General features: G+C 43.0%; 2 protein-coding genes across 6 annotated transcripts in view; both read left to right on the top strand.

Annotated features, from left to right (window-relative positions):
• LOC141550458 (lysosomal alpha-glucosidase-like) overlaps positions 1-13879 on the top strand; it is a 66271-nt gene extending 52392 nt beyond the window's left edge. For all 3 annotated transcript variants that reach the window (XM_074281134.1, XM_074281132.1, XM_074281133.1), the window contains 10 exons: positions 525-609; positions 770-887; positions 3630-3763; positions 4232-4383; positions 8101-8249; positions 8544-8685; positions 10394-10492; positions 11293-11457; positions 12209-12355; positions 13023-13879. In XM_074281134.1, coding sequence (XP_074137235.1) covers positions 525-609; positions 770-887; positions 3630-3763; positions 4232-4383; positions 8101-8249; positions 8544-8685; positions 10394-10492; positions 11293-11457; positions 12209-12355; positions 13023-13085 — 1254 coding nt within the window. In that variant the 3' untranslated portion in view covers positions 13086-13879. The remainder of the gene's footprint in view (positions 1-524; positions 610-769; positions 888-3629; positions 3764-4231; positions 4384-8100; positions 8250-8543; positions 8686-10393; positions 10493-11292; positions 11458-12208; positions 12356-13022) is intronic.
• An 848-nt stretch (positions 13880-14727) lies between these two features.
• Positions 14728-21291, top strand: part of INTS1 (integrator complex subunit 1) — a 45735-nt gene continuing 39171 nt past the window's right edge. For 2 of the 3 annotated variants that reach the window (XM_074281130.1, XM_074281129.1), the window contains exons 1-5: positions 14728-15210; positions 15584-15679; positions 16642-16932; positions 19054-19250; positions 19480-19617. In XM_074281130.1, coding sequence (XP_074137231.1) covers positions 15012-15210; positions 15584-15679; positions 16642-16932; positions 19054-19250; positions 19480-19617 — 921 coding nt within the window. In that variant the 5' untranslated portion in view covers positions 14728-15011. Of the gene's footprint in view, positions 15231-15583; positions 15680-16641; positions 16933-19053; positions 19251-19479; positions 19618-21291 lie in introns of all 3 variants that reach the window. The other variant, XM_074281131.1, reaches the window with a different exon arrangement.

The raw sequence follows: 21291 nt of genomic DNA, 5'->3' as shown, positions 1-21291 counted from the left end.
CAGATAGAGCACTGACCCTAAAGTCAGGGGGACCCGAGTTTAAATCTGGCCTCAGACACTTAAGCTTACTAGCTCTATGATCCTGGGCAAGTCACTTAATCCCAATTGCCTCATGCCCCTCCCAAAAGATATACTAGAGGATCACTTGGAAAGAGAAAGTAACCGTGTAACTAAAGCTGGGTTACAAGAATGCACCTGGGAGCTAAGCTCTGAGTGTACAGTATAAGGTACCATGCTATAGACTCTGCTACCAGAATTTTCTGGTTATCTAATGTTGAAAGTGAATGTTTTATTTAACCTATATCAGATTACTTGCTGTCTTGGGGAGAGGGGAAGGAAGGGAGGGAGAGAGAAAAAATTGGAACACAAAGCCTTACAAAAATGAGCGTTGAAAACCATTTTTATAGATATTTGAAAAAACAAAATACTATTGAAAATTTTTTTTAAGTGAATGTTTAAGTCCTATCTAGGTAGGCTTGAGGTATCCTTTCCCACGAGTCCACAGTGTCTGTCTCTGTATCTAGGACATGAATGAGCCATCTAACTTCCAGGATGGTTCAGTGGATGGTTGTACTTCTGGAGAATTGGATAATCCACCCTACAAACCTGGTAAGGATGAGATAGGACGGAGGAATGTTTCTGCCTCAGAACTTACACTTAGCAACCCGCTTCCTCTGTTCTCTCTCAGGCCCTTTCCAATGCAGTGCCCTTGATTAGGTGAGAAGTCTCTTGCTTGTAAACAATTTTTATTTTCCTGTTTCTCTGGCAGCCGTGCTGGGAGGATCTTTATTTGCCAAGACAATCTGTGCCTCTGCAAAGCAAAGGCTCTCCTCCCACTACAACCTTCATAACTTGTATGGGCTGATGGAAGCTAAAGCCACTGCCAGGTGAGATTATGCAATGGTGTTTGGATGATGAGATATGATGGTACAACTGATTTGTCAACTGATTGAAATCTGTCCTTTCACATCACTGATAGTAAGTAATATAAACTGGAAACAAGTATCGTGGAGAGAGAGGGGTGTATGGAAACTTTGTAGTCTTGGTATTCTCTTTTTGTTTGTTTGTTTTTTTGGTGATGGTGGTGGTAGTGAGTGGTAGTGGTGGCAGAGGGGTGTTATGACTGGCAATGGAGACTAGGAAAACATTATTATGAACACGACTGATAAGGTCTTGGGAATAGTTTAATTTTATAGTCCCACGCTCTGTGGAGGTCATGGATAGCCCCACCTTTCTGTGTCCAGCCAGAAATGTGAATTATGTCAAACCCTGAAGGACACATGTCCCCTGTAAATCTGTCATGCCATCTTTGCTGAATCTTTTGGAGCAGTCTGCCTCAGAATTCTGCTTCTGTGTCTCTCTCCTTGCCCCTTCCCCATGCCTCCTGGTATCTTTCTTCTCATTGCCCCATTATGGCTCAGGGCGTCTTTCTCCTTCTTTTAGCTAACTTTTAGGCTGCTGAACTCCTCTATGGATTTAGTCTGCTAGTTAAGGGTATAGTCTCACTTCTTGGCGTATACCCTTTCTCCTGATTAATTGTGAGTTGCACTAGAGAGCTTGTCCCTTCCATTATTAGTTGTTGTGAAAATCCCTTTCCTTGCTAATTATATGCTTTCCCAACTCTATTTCATATTTACCATTCCTGGTGTCCATTGAATCTCTTCATTTTGTCTGTAACTTTTTCTAAATTAACTATTTTTTGCCCAAGAAAGTGACTATTGTGAATTCTTCACATGATTGAATCCAACATTTGGTGCCTACATCAATCTCAGTATCACACACATTGTTTGGAACTAGAAACTGCTACCCTGAATATATCACTATTACTCCCCTCTTTTAATTATTTACATTTGGGATTAGCATCATCATCATTTCCTTATCATTTTCATCAGCATCAATATTAAATGATATTGTCTAACTCATTTTTGGCAATGAGGAGAGGACTCCAAAGAAGAAACTATATAGGTGGTCTCTGCCCTCCATAAAAATTTACAAGTGGAAAGATCTTAAGAGGCCATCTAGTTTTAAAATATTTTACTATTTTGTGTAACCCTTTAAAATGGATGAATGAAAAATCATTTATTAAGCTTTTGCTATTTGCCCAAACTTTAGGGATACAAATACAAAAGTGAGACAAGCCTTTTTTTTTTTTCCTCAGAGAGCTTTAAAATCTAATGAAAGAGGCAAGACATAGGAGAGTAGTAGCTCCTAAAATGAGGTAGTATTTGTAAAGTGCTTGGCTAACCTTAAAGCACTATGTAAATGCTAACTGTTATTATCATTATTATTAGGGAAAGGCATTTTGGTTTGGAAGTCTTAGAGATTCGAGGTGAAATAACAAGAATGCCATTGAAATCCCTTTTCCAGCAATAATGGTGTTGATTCTGTTCTAGTTCTTTAAGAAGAGGTAGCAAGAGGAGGGGAAGTTAGAAGGTGGCTGGAATGAACAAGTTTGGTCCCATGGAGTTCAGAGCTGCCCCAAGGCATGGTCTCTGGAGGTCTGGTTTGTAAGGTAGAGAGAACTTAATAGGAAAGGTATCTTGAGTGCCACTGGCCCTTGGGACCTTAGACACCATTGAATACAATCTCTTCATTTAACATATAAGGAAACTGAGAGGACTTGTCAGGCTCACCCGTCTTGCAAGTATTAAGGCAGGATTTGAATCCAGGGCTACCTGATTCCATGTCCAGTGCCCTCTCTACTAATTTTTTTTTTTTTTTAATAATCTCTTTATTTTAAACCCTGAATTGGAAATCTGGAAGATTTCTCCTCTTGGCCAGACAGTATTTTTCCACATGTAGGTTACCATAGCTAAAGTCCCTAAAGGACTTTTAATAACAGTGATCCTATAACATTATCCTTGTTGTCTTAGGCAATAGCCTGCTTGTTCTCACCTTCTCTTGAGCAATCTCAGGGTCACTTACAGAGATTAGAATTATGCTATAGACAGACTCTAGCATGTGCTTCTCCTAACCATTGGCTCAGAGTCTCCATCCCTACCTTCCACATAGTCTTCCCCACATACCTAAAAGAGTTCTTTTCTGATCTAACCTAATCTATTTTTTACTGATAAATCTAAAGTCTTGCTATAAAATTACTAATACACGTGCCATTTCCACATAAGCATCTCATTTCTTGTATTTATCCAAGTACTTGTTTTAAGAAAAAAAGACCTATGTGCCTTGGAAGGAGAGGGATGTTCACAGGGAATAAAACTACAGTGTCTTCCGAAAAGACTAAGTCATTCTTTAGAATTCTTTTCATTTTCTGCAAGCTTTTTCCAATCCCCATCATCAATCTTAATGCTAATGCCTCCTTTATGGGATTATGTCTAATTTATCTCTATATATTTTACTCACATAATTGTTTTACATATCTCCCCCATTAGGTTGTACGTTTTGGAGGGCATACACTGATTTTGCCTTTTTTTCTATTTCTTAGACTTAGCGCAGTGCCTGGCAGAGAAGGTGCTTGTTGACTTGACTCATCTTTGTGACTGAGGGACTGAATAGTGTGGCAGGGTTTGGGTTTAGTAACAAGTTGATACCTCCTGTGATTCTCCAGTCCTTGAAATTTCTGAGTCCGTTGGCTTTTTTTTTTTTCTTTTTTTTTTTTTTTTGTCTTTCAGTGCCCTGATTGCTATCCGTGGGAAGCGCCCATTTGTCATTTCCCGATCCACCTTTCCCAGTCAGGGCCGCTACTCTGGGCACTGGCTGGGAGACAACAGGAGTGAATGGAAGGACATGTACTGGTCAATACCAGGTAAAACTCAACTGAGAGCCTCTCCAGCCAGTCCCAGAGCCCTTGAACTTCAGGCCTCTTCCAGCCCTGACATTCCATGTTCTACAAAACATTCCTCAGAATAACCAAGTTTCTAAGGCTGTGAGCTGCTCTTGGAAATCACCTTGACTTTTTCCTTTTTCTACAATCCAAGCAGCTGTTTCTTTGTGACTAATACATGCCAAGGGCTTCTCATCCATATTTACCTGCTGCTCTTGAGAAGAAGAGAAGGTAGCTTTGTATTCTGTTTTACTGAAGAAGAAAAATGAGACCCAGAAAAAAAGTGATAATGAGCTCTAAATCATACAGTAAGACAGAGGTGGGGTTCAAACCTAGTGTTTTCTGAGGCCCATACTCTGAAGTCCTTTTTTTCCCTCTTGCCACTCAAGCCTTACACAAATGTTAGTTTTGCTTTCATTAGTTTTGATTGAGTTCTCTCTCCATTTCCAGGTTTGCTAAACTTCAATCTCTTTGGGATTCCCTTGGTTGGAGCCGATATCTGTGGGTTTTCAGGGTCTACCACTGAAGAATTATGTACTCGATGGATGCAGCTTGGAGCCTTTTATCCTTTTGCCCGAAACCACAATGCCAAAGATGTGCAGGTGACTCTGGGAGGAGCTCAGGCTTGACAAATAGCATTTCAAGGGGAATGCTTAAGTGACTCTAATACTTCACATGCTCTCAATCAATCAGCAATCAAAAAGTATTTATTGGAGCACTACTAATCAATCAGTCAGCTAATCACATTAGCCTACTGTGTGCTAAGTGTTGGGTATACAAAGATAAAAAACAAAAATTGTCCCTCCCCTCAAGGACTATGTAGTCCATCCAAGGAAGATAATAGGCACATATTTAGGTACAGACAAGATATAAACAAAAAGGTACAGTGTTATTTTTGAGGGGAGACAAATATATGTAAGATATAATTAAAGTAAATACAAGATGATTTCAAGGGCAATCAAGAATATAGAAGGAGGCTCTTGAAAAGATTTTTGAGGAACATTGAAGGAAACAATGTATTTTAAAAAGAAGGAGGAGAAAGTGTAAGAGTATATTTCTGGCATGGAGGACATCCATGAAATAGAGATGTGAGGTGTAATGCCATATTTGGGGAAGAGCAAGGAACCCATTTTCATAGATGTGGGAAGGAGAATAAAATGACAAAGTTGGGAAGGCATATTAGAACCAGGTTATGAAAGACTTAAAAAGATAAGTAGTGGAGATAATATTTGCTACTAGAAGCAATAGGGAGCCATGGGAATTTATTGAATTTATATGTGGGAATTCATGGCAGCTGTGAGGAGGGTGGACTGTAAGTGGCTAGAAGGATGATGGCATCTTTGATGGAAACATAAGAATTTGAAAGAAGAGATGGATTTGGTGGGGAAAGATAATAGATTCAAATCTCATTTGAAATGTCCAGTAGATAGGTATGGTATAGACCTGGATTTAAGGAGAGAGAATAAGTTTGGAAATATAGCTCTGAAGTCATTAGAATAAACATGGTACTTAAACCCATGAGCATCAAGAAAGTGTGTAGTGGGAGAAGAGGGCCCAAGAGGGTAAACCTCTAGTTAGAGTATTTGTGGTGGATGATAAACCAACAAAGGAGGCTGAGAAAGAGCACTTAGATAGGAGGACAACCAAGAGATGAAAACTCAGAAAGGAAAGAGTATACAGGAGAAGCATGTGGCCAACAGGGCTGAATCTTGCAGATGTCAAGAAAGATAAGCATTGGAAAGAAGTGGGCATATTTGGCAATTAAAAACTCTTGGTGAAGGTGGAAATGCATTTGATTGATGAGGTAATAAGCCAGATTGTCTGGGATTTAAGAGAGAGAGCAGAGGAAATGAGGTCAATAAACACAGATGGCTTTATCCAAGGGTTTGGCTGAGAAGGTAAAAAAGGATGAAAGATGATGTAGCTTGAGAGATTGATAGGACTTACTAAGGGATTTGTTTTTAAGGGAGAAGGAAGACAGGTATATTTTTAGGCTGTAGGGAATGAAGGAACAGAAAGGAAGATTGAAAATTAGGAAGAAGGGGAGATGATAACAGGGTAATATGCTGGAGAAGATGGGAGGGGAACGAATCAGAGCTACAAGGTGAGCTTTGAGGAAGAGTCATTTCATTAGTGACTGGAGACCAGGGAAGGTTTGCTGGGGCAATATAAAGAAATGCAAATTGCAGTCATTGGAAGTTTCAGATTATTTGAGACAGTGCATGTAAGAAATAGAAAAAATATAGCAAAAGAGTTTTTGTTGTGTAAGTCGTTTTTCAGTCCTGTCCAATTCTTTGTGGCCTCAGTTGGAGTTTTCTTGACGGAGATGTTGGCGCGGTTTGCCATTTCTTTCTCCAGCTCATTTTACAGATGAAGAACTATAGCAAGGAAGGCAATAACAGGATTAGGATTTGAAGTCAGCTCCTCTGACTCCAGATCTAGGACTTTTGCCAGGTGACTGAGGTAGGAGGAAGGATGGTATTTTTCTTTTTATTCTTTTTCTTTTTTGGCTAGGCAATTGGGGTTAAGTGATTTGCTCAGGGTCACACAGCTAGTATTAAGTATGTAAGGTTGAATTTAAACTTAGGCCCTCTTGACTCTAGGGCCAGTGCTCTATCCACTGCGCCACCTAGCTGCTCCTGAGGGTGGTATTTTTCAAGACTGGTTGCTGGAGAAACTGAAGCAAGAAGAGCCTTGCTGGTATAACCTAACCCAGAGAGAAGAAGTTAAATAAACATTTATTAGGCACCTACTGTATTTATTAAGCACCAAAACAAAAGAAATGAGATAAACATTAAGCACCTACTACACTTTGGGCTTTATACATATTACCTCACATGATTCTCACAACAGCACAGGAAGATCGGTGCTATTATTATCCTTATTTTACAGTTGAGACAGACAGAGGTTAAGTAACTTATTCAGAGTCACACAGCTAATAAATAGCCAAGGCTGGATTTGAACTCATCTTCCGGACTTCAGGCCCAGCTCACTATTCATCACCTAGCTCCCTCTAAGCAGAATGACAACAAAAAAGTCATGAGACTGAACTAGAGCTAGACTTTTTTTTTTCCTTTGAATTTTTGAGCCCCTTGACCTTCTTAATTGGGGCCAGAATTGCTCCTGTGTCTTCTGGTTTCTGCCCTCATTATAGATCTGATGGGGATGTGTGACCTTCCCTGAGTGGCCCTCGTGTGCCCAGTGCTATGGGAGGCACCTTAGAGGTAGGAATAGAAGGAATGAAGGCCCTGGAGCTCTGGAGGTGGGAAAACCCAGGAACCAAGAGGTATTCAAGAGACTACCAGGACTAGCGTAACCAGTAGGCAGAAGAGGTACAATTTAGGGATGCTAAGAAGGTTTCCAAACAGTTCTTACCCACACCGGCTGGTGGGTGCCTGAAAACTTGTCCATTACTGATTCATTCCTTTAAATGGAAACTCCTGGGAAAGGCGATACACTTAGTCTTATTAGTTTTAAATCTTTTCCTTATATCATTTCTGATTTATTGAAGGGTGAAGATAGGGGTAGGGGGAGGACATAATACCTGAAAGGTAAAGGGAGTGGTTTGGGATGCACTAAGGTTTGCTTTAAAATTGTGGCTAGTTTTGACCTTGTGGAATGTATAGGTGCATAGGGGAAGTGATGTAAAGGAAGGCTCAGAGCGGACCTTAGGGAGGACTTAATGGAGGAAGTAAGTCTTGAACTGAACTTTGAATAGGCAGCAGAGAGTGGGAAATGAAGCACGAAGGCAGGAAGACCTGGTTTCAATCCTTCCCAGTCACTTACTAAATTTATTGGGCTTTAGTTTCCTTTACTGCAAGGTGAAAATCTGGCTCCCAGGTTCTTTCCAAATTGAATTTACTCCCATGGTTTTATGGCATGCCTATTCCCTGCTCCTGCTCAGGGAGACTGAAAGTCAAGGGTAAGTCTCTGTTGGCTGCGGTCCATAGCTCCTACCCATCCAGTGCCTACCTCGAGTTACCATATGGCCTGACGGAGAGGAGTGGGGGCAAGAGAAGGGCAGGTATAAGGGGAGAGAAACGGTGGAGCCCTCTGCATTCTCTTAGTGAGACCAAAGCTCTCCTGGTATCTGCCTTTGTCAGCACCATCCAGGGCATGGATGACCTTCCCTGAGTGTCCGCTGTGGGCCCAGGGAGACAGAGACGTGGGAACGCCCATCTGTCCTGGCAAGTCGGCCGGCTGGAGCAGAGCAAAGAGTCCCTGTCACGGATCAGGAAGGAATGGTTGGGTTGAGATCCCAAGTGTAACTGTCTGTTCCTGAGGGGGCCAGTCCCGCTGATTTGCTTCTGCCTCCACAGGCCCAGGATCCAACGGTATTCAGCCCTCCGGCGCGGACAGCCATGAAAGGAGCCCTTATGACCCGATATGCCCTTCTGCCCTACCTCTACACCCTCTTCCACCATGCCCACCGCCGGGGCGACACCGTGGCCCGGCCCCTCTTCTTCGAGTGAGCACAGCAGCGGGCCCCGGGGGTCTCCGGGGACTTAGAGGGACAGGGTCGGGGTGGGGGGGGACACTGCTTTTTGTGTGCCTGGAAGTAGTTTGGGGGAGGACAGCAGGGCAGCTGAAGTGGGAAATCCTCCCTTCAAGACTGTACATACTGAGTGTGCATGTTGAACATAAGCCATAGATGTGTATGAGTCCATGTGCACATTTGTGTCTGCAGAGAAACACCTATCTAAGTAGGATGTATTCCTATAAAGGGATAATACGGCATGTGGGGGCCCGACTTTTCCTTCAGATTTCCACAAGACACAAACACCTATGCCCTGGATCGGCAGTTCTTGTGGGGACGGAGTCTCTTGGTGACCCCTGTCCTGGAGCCAGGTGAAGATGCAGTGATTGGCTACTTCCCCCGTGGGGTGTGGTATGACTATTACACGGTAAGTAGCAGGGTTAGATGGTCCTGGCTGACATGGAAAGACCTGGCCAGGGAGAGGGATTGAAATCTGTGTACTTTTTCCATATGCCTTTGGCAGGACTCCTGTGCTAAGGGGCCAGGGTACTCAAAGGCCCCTTCCTCCTCAGACCTCCATCAGGAAGAATCATAGACTTATGAATAAGAGGATAAAATACAAGTTTAGTATCTCTCCATAATAATCTCACTTGCTCTCTGCAGTAAAGTTTAAGAGCCTCAAAAATAAATGTTTCATAATTGTCACAAAATGGCAGATGGGCTCACATACAGTGCTATTTTCTGTCACTTTATAATCTGTGAGTTTATTAAGCCATCCCTGTAGAGACTGATTATTTCCTCCTAAGATACTATATCTTAAATTTGTTATCCATTCATTCATTTGCCTTCAATTTTAATAACTTTTTTCAAGCAAGGAAAACTAAGAGCATAGAGTTAAAGGAATATTATAATCATTTGTGGGTTTTTTTTTTTTTTAAATAAAGTATGCTTCCTATTGAACTAATAGTAAATACTCAACTTTTCACATCATTTTAAAAATAATTATAGCTTTTTATTTTTCAAAATACATGTAATAATACACTCTTGCAAAACCTTGTGTCCCAAATTTTTCTCCCTCCCTCTCCACCTACCTCCTCCCTTAGGTTAAACATGTTTTCATGTATTTTTTAAAGGATATTGACTATCACAAGACATAATAAGTACATGTAAATAATTTGCTATGGTGTGGTACTTTTCTAAACTTCATGTGTTTTTAGCTAGTATTCCTTGTTTTGCTTCTATTAATATTAGTAATAACTAGCATTTATATGGAAAATTAAAATTCACAAAGTGCTTTATATAGATTTCACATTATCTTATAACAATAATGTAAGATAGGTGCTATTATATCTCCATTTTATAGACTTGGAAACTGAGGATAAAAGATTAAGTTATGTGGTCAAAGTCATAGAACTAGGAAGTTATCTGAGGTAGGATTCAAATTCAAGTCTTGCAAGGTCCAAGTATAGTGTTCTATCCCCTACATTGCCATGGCTATGAATTGGAGACAGCTAGTAGTATGCATTAACTAGTGTAGCTCAAATGGAAGGAAGTCATGAAATAAGACTGGAAAGATAGATTTGCAAAGGGCCTTGTGAAGGGCCTTGATTGCCAGGGTAAGGAATTTTTATTTTTACTTGGCAGATAATAGAACCACTGAAGTGTATGGAGCATAGGAGTAATATGATTGGGATAATGAACTAAAAAAAGATTAATCAGGCAGCTGTTTGAAGGATGGATTGGATGGAGGAGCATGCAGAACCAAAACAGAACGGTTTCTAAACAGTTATAAAGTGGTTTCCTCATATAACCACATACATAGATTCTGCTTTCCAAACATATTTTTGTGGTCACAAGTGAGAGACAGAAAGACCAATAGGGATAAGAGGGGAGAGAGAATAGAGGAAAGACAAGAAAGAAAGAGAAGGGCAGAGAGAGACAGAGAAAAACTTCTCCTCCAAGAGGTACCTTTTGAGAAAGTCCCAATTCTTTGCCAGGGACACACAGCTAGTAAGTGTAAAGTGTTTGTGGTGAGATTTGAACTCAAGTCTAACTTCAGAGCCAGTGCTGTCTAGCTGCGCCCAAACTCCCAATTCTTGTGGCTCAAGGAACGATTTCTCCCTGTATTCACTCAGGGTTCATCTCTGCAAAGCCAAGGAGAAGAAGTGAAGCTGGCAGCTCCTCTTAACCATATAAATGTACATATTCGTGAAGGTGCTGTCCTCCCCACCCAGGTAGGATTCTGGTATCTTGGAGAGACCCCAGGATTTTCTTCCCTGACTTCCTTTCCTACTCCTCCAGAGTTGCTGGGAGCCTGTGAGAGAGATGTTCCCTAATCATGAATCCTTGAATTGACAGTAACTTGACAATTCATTGTGTCCAGTCTCTTGCTTTGAGCTGTCCTGGTCATTTGAAAATAGCTATTCCATTAAAAATTTTTGAGGAGATTCCATGACTTCCACTGGCAATTTTATGTCTCTTACAGCCAACAAATTCTTCCATATTTCTAGTTTGTATCATTTATGATTTAAATACATTTCTTCTATTTTGTATTCTGTCAGAGACCTTTGTGCCATATAAGAGAAATTTAGAGGTTATCAAGTCCAGAGACATCAAACATTTGGGTCCTAACACTCCCAAGTGCTGTCCAAATCAGATTAAAATGTAATCAGAAAATATTGAAAAAAATTAAAAATTCAATAAAACATAAATATTATATTTTAAAGCTAAGTCAATTATATAGTCTGTAGAGATCCTTGTGGACAACTTAGTGGCCTCCATTTCTATTTGAATTTGACTCCACTGATCTAGCCTACACCCTTCATTTTATGGATGAAGATCATGAAGGTCGGAAAGGTTAAGTTACTCACCTAACATCAGGCAGGCAGTAAATGGCAGAGCCATGATCATCAGCCTCCTACATTCTCAGGTCCTGTATGAGCAGTCTTTCCTTAATGCTCATCCATGCCCTGAGAACTAGCACATTCAGCACATGTCCACTAGGTTGATTTTTATTTCTCTTTGTCAATCTCAGAAACCAGACATCACCAGCTGGATGAGCAGTGGGAACCCCTTGCTTCTGGTAGCTGCTCTGTCCCAGGAGGGCACAGCCTGGGGGGACCTTTTCTGGGATGATGGGGAGAGCCTGGACACCTTTGAAAGAGGCAACTATTCCTATGTAGTATTTAACGTCTCACAGGTATAGTCAAATTAAATCACTTTTAAAGTACTATATAGCTGGCAGAAGGTAGTTCTAGTGTTAAAAGTGCTGATTATCTAGAACCAGAGGCCAGTCTATTGTTATGCATAGCTTGGACAATAAAAATTTGGATAAGGGAGAGAAAAAAGGAAAGGAAAGGAGGTTTTATCAAGCAAGTGTGACTTGAATCAATTGATAATAAACATTTATTAAGTCCCTATGATATAGAAAAATAGAAAGATAAAAAGGAAATTCTTCAAAGATCTCACATTCTATATGAAAAAAAATATGAGTGTGTTTGCATCTAAAATAAATACATATTAAGTCAAATTTTAAAATATAAGGTAATTCAGGAAGAAACAAGGCACTGCATAATCATCAAAGGCCTTATGAAAGCCTTTTTGAGGTGGCATTTGTGCTCATCATGCTAAAAGTCTGTGCAACCTTGGAAAGCCTGGGGAGCACAAAAAGAAGCGTGCAGACCCGGGGGTCAGGAATTCTCACATGGTCTGAAACAGCCTGTAAATATACTTGTGTAATGCTTTTGGTTGCTTAGGGTAAAATATAAAAAGTATATTATTTTTTTTAAAAAAGCTTCAAGCAAAGGTATGGGAAGCTATGTCAAACCAGGGCAGGGAAAGGGACAAAAGAGAGAAGGCAGTGCCTCTAACCTGAGAGGGACAGAGAACATAGCTCTACCTTCAGCTCATAGGTATGGTTATTTCAATGTTCAGCTGTTTCTCATTCACAGAATATTTTCACATCCACGGTCCTTCACTGCAGTTTGGAAGCTATTTATATCACAGTGGATGGATTGACAGTCTATGGAGTACAGAAACAGCCTCAGGTGGTCACTGTTAATGGCCAAGAAATCCCCTTCTCCTACTTGGACAACCAGGTAAAATCTATTTCTTGTCTCCTCCCCAATTTCTTTCTCTTTTAGACCTGTCAGTTCTCATCCCTAACTCCCACAATGCCTGTAACCCTTGTATCCCTTTCTGGGCTACAACAACTGTTACATGATCTGGAAGCTTCTCCAGTGAACTTCGTTTTTCCCTTCAAGATCAGTTATCTTTCTGCTTAGGGAATTGGGCCATATTTCTGGTCTTAAAACTTCGTGCTGCAAAGAGCATTGATTCACTCATTCAATATGCATTTATTATCTACTCTGTGCAAAGTGCTGGGGATACAGAAACAAAAACTGTATTCTGTATAGAATAGAATTTTATTTATTAGACTTTAAGCTCCTTGGAGTGAAGGCCTGTTTTTGCTTTTCTTTATTTCCCTGTCAGTTCTGGCACGTATTAGGTACTTAATGTTTCTTGACTTGACACAAAAATGAAATAGTCACTGCCTTCAGGAGCTGGCACACATTGGAGGAAATAACGTTTATACATGTGATACAAATTGTGTGCAGAGTGCATGTTCCCAACATGTTTTCTGGCTGCCCTTGTTAAGCTCTCCTTCCCTGAATCCTGTGCCCCCTGGACACGGGGCCAGGCCATGGCCAAAAGGATTCTTACTAAGAAGTGTGACTCACTAAAATGAACTCTCCTGTCCCACAGGTTCTCAGCATGAGTGGCCTTCACTTGAACCTCAGCCGGTCCTTCTCCGTACGGTGGCGTTGAGCTCCCAGAATTCGTGCCTAGGACTGGGGAAGACTTCCAGCCCTTGCTTACTGCATCCCAAAGTGCAAATGGACGTGTCTGTGTGTGTCTGTATGAGTGTGTAACAAACGAGCCTAAAATGGAGACGCCCGGTGTCAGTGATGCATCGGCTGCTGGAAGGCCTCCCTGTGTGTAACAGCTCAGGAACTATCGTCCCTTTCCAAACCAGACAGCAGACACTGCCCTAATCTCCATTAAAGGCTTTAAAGTCCCAGACCCTCCTTTCCCCATGACCCAGAACTGTGATGTGTCAGACTGCCCACTGGGATGGGTTCTCTAGAGGACCCCCGACAGGGTTTTCCATTTCAAAACTTGTTTGCGCTTCACGCATAGACATAGATTCCCTCCGTCCAACAAGTGGGGAGTGTATGCCATTCATTTGACCTCAGAAATGCTGGTCTTTCCTGCTGCTGAAATTTGATGAAAAGACAGTATTTCATGGAAGAAAAGAATCTATTCCTAGTGACTTTGTTCTAGACTATTCCCAGGCAGTGCCTGTATATATACTCTATGGAAGAAGATACCCAGATACCTTAGCGGTGGGTGGGTGGGCTTGTCATTATTCTGGGGGGCTCATCATGGTCAGACTACCTGTGAAAGTCTGTGCGGCCTCGGAAAGCCTGGAGGGCACAAAAAGAGGCACGCAGACCTGGGGGCGGGATTCTCACACGTCCAAAACACACTGTGAATATACCTGTGTGATGCTTTAGTTGCTTGGTGTAAAAACATTAATAAAACCCGTGAGGGAATATTCACATCTCAGGTACTTGAGGTCTTTTTTCTTTGGGCGCAGGTGCTCTTCGCTGGTGATGGGGGACAGAAAAAAACACAAACCGGATGTGATTATTGCATAGGAAAGATCACTCACAGGGACGGGATTCGCAGGAAAGGCCCCAGAGGAGGCAGCACCTGAAACGGACATCAAAAGGAAGGGGTCCAGCGAAGGCGGGGAGGAGGAGTGCGGTCTGGGCATGAAACAGCGTGCAGGTGTGGGAGAGCGGGATGACGTAGGACGGGGTCTCATTTATCCGGTACATAAGTAAGAGCATTGAGAGAACAGACAAGTTGGAGGAGGTTGTGGAGGGCCCTGAATGATAGTTAAGGCAAAAGGGAGCCACGGCAAGTCATAGAGCGGTAGAGTGACAGAGGAATGAATGGGGGAGAAGAGCCGCGGATAGAGCAGGGAGGAAAGTTTCGGATGAGGGAGTGGATTAGAATCCTCCTCTTCTCACCCCAAAATCAATGGCATTTTCACAAAGCTGGACGTTTCTGGCGTGGGCTGCCGGCTTTTTTGGGGGGAGGGGCAGAGAGGGGGAGGGGAGTGCTGATTTGCACTTGAACGTGTGGAGGACTCCCGGGAGGAGCTCCCTCCCCCAGCGCGGCTGAGTCTGGGAGCACGGAGCGGCTGAGGCAAGGTCCCGCAGGCCGGCGGCCAGAGGCAGGGTTCGGACTCCGGCGGCGGAGGGGAAGGAGCCCCTTTAAGGCCGCGCTTCGCTCGCTCCGCCGGGAGCGGAGGGGGGACGCTCCTGCGGCATTCCGCACCAGGAAATTCACTGCGGCTCCTACCCACTTCCGATCCTCCTCGGGCCCCTCCCACCGCCGGGGGCGTCCCGGGAAGGCTGACGGAGCGCAGAGCGGGGAGTCCGGGGGCGCGGAAAGGAGAAGGGCAGCCAGCGCGGAGGAAGGCACCAGGAGGCACCAGGAGCGGCTGCACCCCCCCCGGCTCCGGGGGCATCTCGGCTTCGGGATAAACAGCTCCGGGGGAAGGGCGGAGCAGCCCGGCGCCAAGCTGCAGTTCCGCCTCCAGGCCGCGAGACGCCGTGGCGGCGCTGTGGGCACTGCGTAGACTCCGCCCAGCCTCCCCGTCCCCGCCTCCATCCCAATCCCATGCTCCTCCGAGCTATTTTGGTTCCGGGACGGCGCGGAACTCGAGGTGGGGGGAGAGAGAGAGAAGAGGGAGAGAAGGAAAGAAAGAAAGAGCGAGAGAGACGGAGAGAGCGAGCGAGCGAGAGGAGGCAGATGAGTTTCCGGATCCGGCGCGGCGGTGGCGGGGGTGGCGGTGGCGGCGGCGGCGGCAAAACTGAGGGTCCGTGTTGTGGGCTGTAGGTGGGTGAGTTGGGTGCATTGGCCGGGACACGCCACCGCCGGGGCTCCGACCTCGGGCTCCCTTCGCCGGCTCTGAGACGTCTGCTTCCCCAGGCCCCGCCTGGCTGCCTCTTCCTGGGACGCCGTGCACCCCCACCTTCCCATAATCCTCCTCGGGGAACCTCCCCTTCGGCTTTTCTGACCTCCCCGCTCCCCATACCCCCCCGCCCCCGCCCATTGCCCCCCTTGGCCTTCTGAGCCACCGTAGGGGTGTTGGGGACCCCCCCCCAAAGTGGCGGCCTGCTCCGGGCCGCGTCCTCGCTCTAGCCCGCCTGACTCCCGCCCCTCTCCCCTCCAACCTGCTCTCTCTGCAGGCGACCCCGCAGCCCCCGGGAACGCCAAACTGGGCAAGATGAACCGAGCCAAGCCGACCACGGTCCGCAGGCCCAGCGCCGTGGCCAAGCCTTCCGGTGAGCATCCACAGAGCCTCAGTTTCCCCATCTGTGAAATGGGACGTCGGCCCGGAAACCACCTGGAGCAGTGAAGAGATCCCTGGCTGACCAGTCTCTTTAATTCCTTTGTGCCTCAGTCTCCTCATTTGTAAAATGAGGGGCTCGAAGCTGGCGATCCCCAAGAGGGGATTCGCTTCTGTCGTAGATGACAAATTCTATGAACTAATAAATAAGCCTGAATCTGGAGTCTCTTCTGATCTTGGATCTCGGTTTGAGACCTTGGATTTAGATTCTTAAGAGCATTCCATGAGTTCTGAAACTTCTTGCAGAAACTCTTGCACAGTTTCCTAGAGTCTCAGCTCACAACAGCACTACCATTGTTGCAGCACCAAGTAAGGGCCCGACTGAGAAAAGACTCGGGCCTGCATCTCTGCCCTGGGACTCAGCAGTCCTGCAACCATGGGCAGTCCATGCATCCTCCCCCCTCAGTCAGAAAACAGAACAATGTCCCAGGATATAATGTTTCACAAGGCAGAAGTGAGCTTATGTCAAGTGTTTTGCAAACTTTAAAGCATTCTACCACACATCAAAAAGTGATAGTGTTTGTCGGGGCAAATTCCTGGTTTTTTAACGGTGGCTAACATAGTACTAACAGTATACTAGGAGTCACCAAAATGCCCAAGACATTTAGGAAATGAACCTCCAAAAGTACCACCCACGACCATGGCTGCTTTGATATCTTAAACTGCCCTTTGAAGCCTTGATTTTAAGAGAGGCGTGATATAATGGAAGGAACGTTGATTGTGGGTTAAAAAATATTTCTTAACTTCTAACTTTTTAACTACTTAATTCTATATCACTTACTCCCCATGTTATGGTTCAGTTACTTCCTCTCTGGACCTTAGGAAAAGATTAGATGGCCTCTAAGGGACCTGCCAGTTCTGGGATTCTATGGTTTCTTTTTTTTCTCTTTGTCTTAGGGCACCCTCCTCCTGGGGATTTCATCGCCTTAGGCTCAAAAGGCCAAGCCAATGAGTCAAAAGCAACAGTAGCCTTGCTGAAGCCGGCTCCCTCAGGCTTACCCTCTGAACGGAAGCGAGATGCTGCGTCTGCTTTATCAGGCGCCTCGGCCTTGACTGGCCTCACAAAACGTCCCAAGCTTTCCTCCACTCCTCCACTCAGTGCTCTGGGGCGCCTGGCTGAGGCAGCTGTGGCAGAAAAACGGGCCATTTCCCCCTCTATCAAGGAGCCATCTGTGGTACCCATTGAAGGTAAAGCAATTTTCCCTAGATTGTCCCAGGCAGCCTGTCTTACAAATTATCAGTTCAGCAAAGTACCTACCTGAGCATTTGCTGTGTTCTTAACACTGGGTAAGTCACCATGGGACTTGAGAAGTAGTTTGGTGCTTTGGAAAGAGCATTGAACGTGGAGTCAGAAGAGATCTAGATTATGAAATAGGGAAGATAATACTTTTTACAGAGTTGTGAAACTCAAATCAGTGAATGTATGTAAAGTACTTTGTAAACCAATGTGAATGACATGTGCGAAGAACCGTACTAAGGATACCAAGACAAAAAAGAATAGTTCTGAGCCTTGTTACACTAGGGATATGTCACATAAGGAGGTAAATAATTATGAGGTAATTTGAGGAAAATGGCCAGAGCACCAACAACTGGGGAGATCAGGAAACACTTTTATTAGGTAGGAGGTGACATCTGAGTTGAACTTTGAGAGGAAGCTAAGGAATATTAGAAGTGATAGTGAGCAGGGTGTTTCTAGGTTGGGGCAGCAGTAAAGGCACAAATGCAGGAGATGGCATGAAGAATTCTGAAGTGTGAAGTAATTCTGGAAAGATAAGCTAGAAACAGATTGTGACAGCCTTGTTTTCCTCAGGCCTAGTTTTCTCATCTGTAAAATGAGGGGATTGGAGGCTTGCAAGAAGTCAGTACCGAGGGGAAAACTAAATATGAGAGAAATCAGTGGACCAAGCAACAGTCTTGGAGAATGAGATGGGATTAAGAGCCTAGGTGGAAGGATTGACCTTGGCATATAGGAAGGCCACTTCATCCTCTTGAGCTTGGAATGAAGGAAAAATGAATGAGTGAGGACTTAAGGGAGTCTTATCTCTTGCTAAACTGAGAAAATAACAGTCTCCTATGAAGAGTTCCTCAATTTCACCTTTTTTACAAACTTGAGAGAAGAGATGGTAAAAAGGGTTGGAATTTTGAAGAAATTGTTAGAAACAGTCACTACAGGGTATCTTCTAGGGTGTTAAAGGGGAAGAAAAGGATTAAATGCATTGATGAAGATCCATTTAAGATTATGAAGAACAATGGCCCCAGTCAGCAATGTTTTTTGTTCCTTTATGCAGCTGCTTTTCTTAGTAGCTTTTAGGTGAAAAGAACATTGGATTCTGTGTTAGTAGACCTGACTCCTAGCCTTGAAACCCTCTCACTTTCTGTGTGACTTTGGATCATTCATTTATTCCTGTTGATCCTCAGTTTCACAAAACATTTCTTCATCTTATTAGGTTTTTATGGAAGGAATAAGTGATATCGTGTTTATGAAAAAAGGTTTTGTAAACTTTACAGAGCTTTACAAATATGTGGCTTTGATCCAATTTAACATTTTTATCAAGCCCTGTGAGCGTGTCACTGGAGCTACAGGGAAAGAAATGAAACAGTCCCTGTTCTCAAGGAGGTCACCCTTTTTACTCTGGATGTAACATGTATAGAATCTTGTACTTATACAAGTATATATACAAATAAGTAGAAATATAGTGAATTGAGAGGGGAAAGAATGCTAACAACTGCAGGGGATCAGGGAAGGCTCCATGGAAGAGGTGACATATCTGACTTGAGAGTTTTGAATCCCTTTAAGACTAGAATTCTGAGAAAAGAGAAATAGTTCATTTGGGGTTTGAGGAATGTTTATAATCCTATTTGGCTAGGACAGAATGTATGAGTAGGTGTACTGCAAAATAAAAGGAAACTGGTTCATGAAGGACTTTTAATGCCATGATAAGCAAATAATATATAACAGCAAATAAGGCAATCGATGGGAGAGTTAAAAATATTATATAGATATGATATATTGTTATTGGTTAGCACCCCTCCCCCCCATGTCTGTCTTCCCTGCTTTAAATTACACTGAGAAATACCAGAGTAATGAGGACCCAAATGAGACAATGTATAAAAATGTGAAAGTGCTTTTAAATGCTAAGTAGTTTCTTGGTTCTTGATGGCAAAGTCATGTGGATTTTCACCAAGATGCTAAAAATAGTTAATTTTGAGTTAGAATCACTTGAGAAATAGTAATAGCCAAAGAAATAGTCAGCTTTGTGTCTGGTTTTGCTTTCTCACTTTGACTTAGTACACGGTTGCTTTTGACAGTTCTGCCCACAGTCCTGCTGGATGAGATTGAAGCTTCAGAGTCTGAGGGAAATGATGACAGAATTGAGGGCGTACTGTGTGGAGCTGTGAAACAACTTAAAATGACCCGAGCCAAACCAGATACCACACTGTACTTGAGCCTGATGTACTTGGCAAAAATCAAACCCAATATATTTGCCACAGAGGGAGTTATTGAGGTAAGAGATGTGGTAAACTGTTTAATGGAGTTTAATGAGAACTCTAGTTCTCACTTTTGTCCTCAGAGAATCCCTGTCTTATTCTTTGATTGAAGTCCACATTGATTATGGTATATGTTAATGGCTATATAAAAGCACAAGATAAATGAGAATTTCCCACATTGGCTCTTAACAATTATTCCCCTTTGTTGTGATGTATAAGGTTTGATTTCTGGGTGATCTCTTCCAGGCATTGTGCAGTCTTCTTCGTCGTGATGCTTCCATTAACTTCAAAGCCAAAGGAAACAGCCTGGTTTCTGTGTTAGCTTGTAACCTACTCATGGCTGCATATGAAGAGGATGAGAACTGGCCTGAGATCTTTGTCAAGGTAATTTGAAATTATTGTATAAGGTGATGAAGGGATTATCTAAGGTGAAGGAAGAGTGACATATTAGGACTCCAAGACAGATAATAGGCTAATCACTATGTTTCTAAAGAGCTACCTTTCTACTTCACTTCATTGAGTTAAATTGTCCTTGTTTCTTTAATTTCACTAAGTATTTGTTGAATATCTACAAATGAGATAAAACATACTTTATCCTTAGAGAGCTTACATTCTATTTATCCACCCTTAGTGCTTCAACTGTCATTTCTGTACATATAACTCCTAAATCTCTGCCTCCAGCCCTGAATTTTCTTTGTGTTTGGACACTTAGATTTCCAATGGCCTGCAGTACATCTATACTTTAATCATAGGATCACAGATTTAGAAATTGGAAGGGATCTTAGAAGGCATTTAGTCCAGTCTCCTCATTTTATAATTTAGCATTTGAAACTCAGATTAAATGACCTGCCTATTATCAGAAGCAGTATCAACTCAGGTCTTCTTAACTCTTAAGTCTGACACTAACCACTATAAGATGCTGCTGATGTTCAGTAGTATCTCAAACTCTTTGGGACTAAAACCAATTTATCATCTTTCCTCCAAAATTAAGTTTTCCTCTTGACTTCCCTATTTCTGTCATTGGACCCAGCATTCACCCATTTTCATATGTTTGAATCTTTGGCTTTAACTTTGCTTCAGATGCTTGCTAGCTGTGTGACCCTAGACAAATCACTTAACTTGTGATTGCTTCAGTTTCCTCAAATGTAAGAATAGGATAATGAACAGTATCTTCTGGGTACTTGTGAGGATCAAATGAGATACTTTTTGTATAGACTCTTGGCACATTGTAGGCACTATATAAAAGTTTATTCCCTGCTCCTTTCCCCTTTTTATCTTTCCTCATCTTTCAGATTCAATCAGTTACCAAGTTCTATTTGATCTGCCCCACAGATGTCTTTCACATTCCTTCCTTTTTATTTTGAACATTGCTACTGCATTAGACATGGACCTCATTACTATCTGCTTCAACTGCTACAATAGTCTCCAAACTGGTTTTTCTACTTCCTAGTCCCTTCTCATTTCACTTTGTCATTCACATTATTTCCATATTAAATATTCCTTATGCACGGATCTAATCCTTTCTAAACAGTCCTTCATGATTCCCTGTTGACAATTGAATAAAGTTTGGCTTTCTTAGTCTGCCATTCAAGGCCTTTTACATCCTCATCATATAGTCAGAAAATTAGAAAGGAGTTTAGAGATTGTCAAGTCCAACCAATATCTGAAAATAAATAAATCCCTCTTTTAACCCACCTGACAAGTGGTTATCTGGCCTCCACTTGAAGATCTGCAGTAAAAGGGACCCCTTCCCCACTTTTCCCCAAGATGACCTGTCCTAAAAATAGAACCTAGACATTTGCTATCCTTTCACACTGGTCCCTTACACATCCACTGTGCTCTGGACAAACTGAATTTCTACTTGCTTCTTATATATATATTCAGAATTTTTTCATTTCTTTGCATTTATTGATACTATTCTCTATGCCTAGAATAGTGGTCCTCAAACTTTTTAAATAGGGAGCCAGTTCACTGTCCCTCAGACTGTTGGAGGGCCGGACTATAGTAAAAACAAAAACTCAAACTCTGTTTCTGTCCCTCAACCCGTTTGCCATAACC

Source organism: Sminthopsis crassicaudata, chromosome 1, assembly GCF_048593235.1.
Source record: "Sminthopsis crassicaudata isolate SCR6 chromosome 1, ASM4859323v1, whole genome shotgun sequence".
NCBI classification, from domain to species: domain Eukaryota; kingdom Metazoa; phylum Chordata; class Mammalia; order Dasyuromorphia; family Dasyuridae; genus Sminthopsis; species Sminthopsis crassicaudata.
The sequence above is the reverse complement of the archived record's forward strand: the minus strand, read 5'-3'. Positions and strand labels throughout refer to the sequence as shown.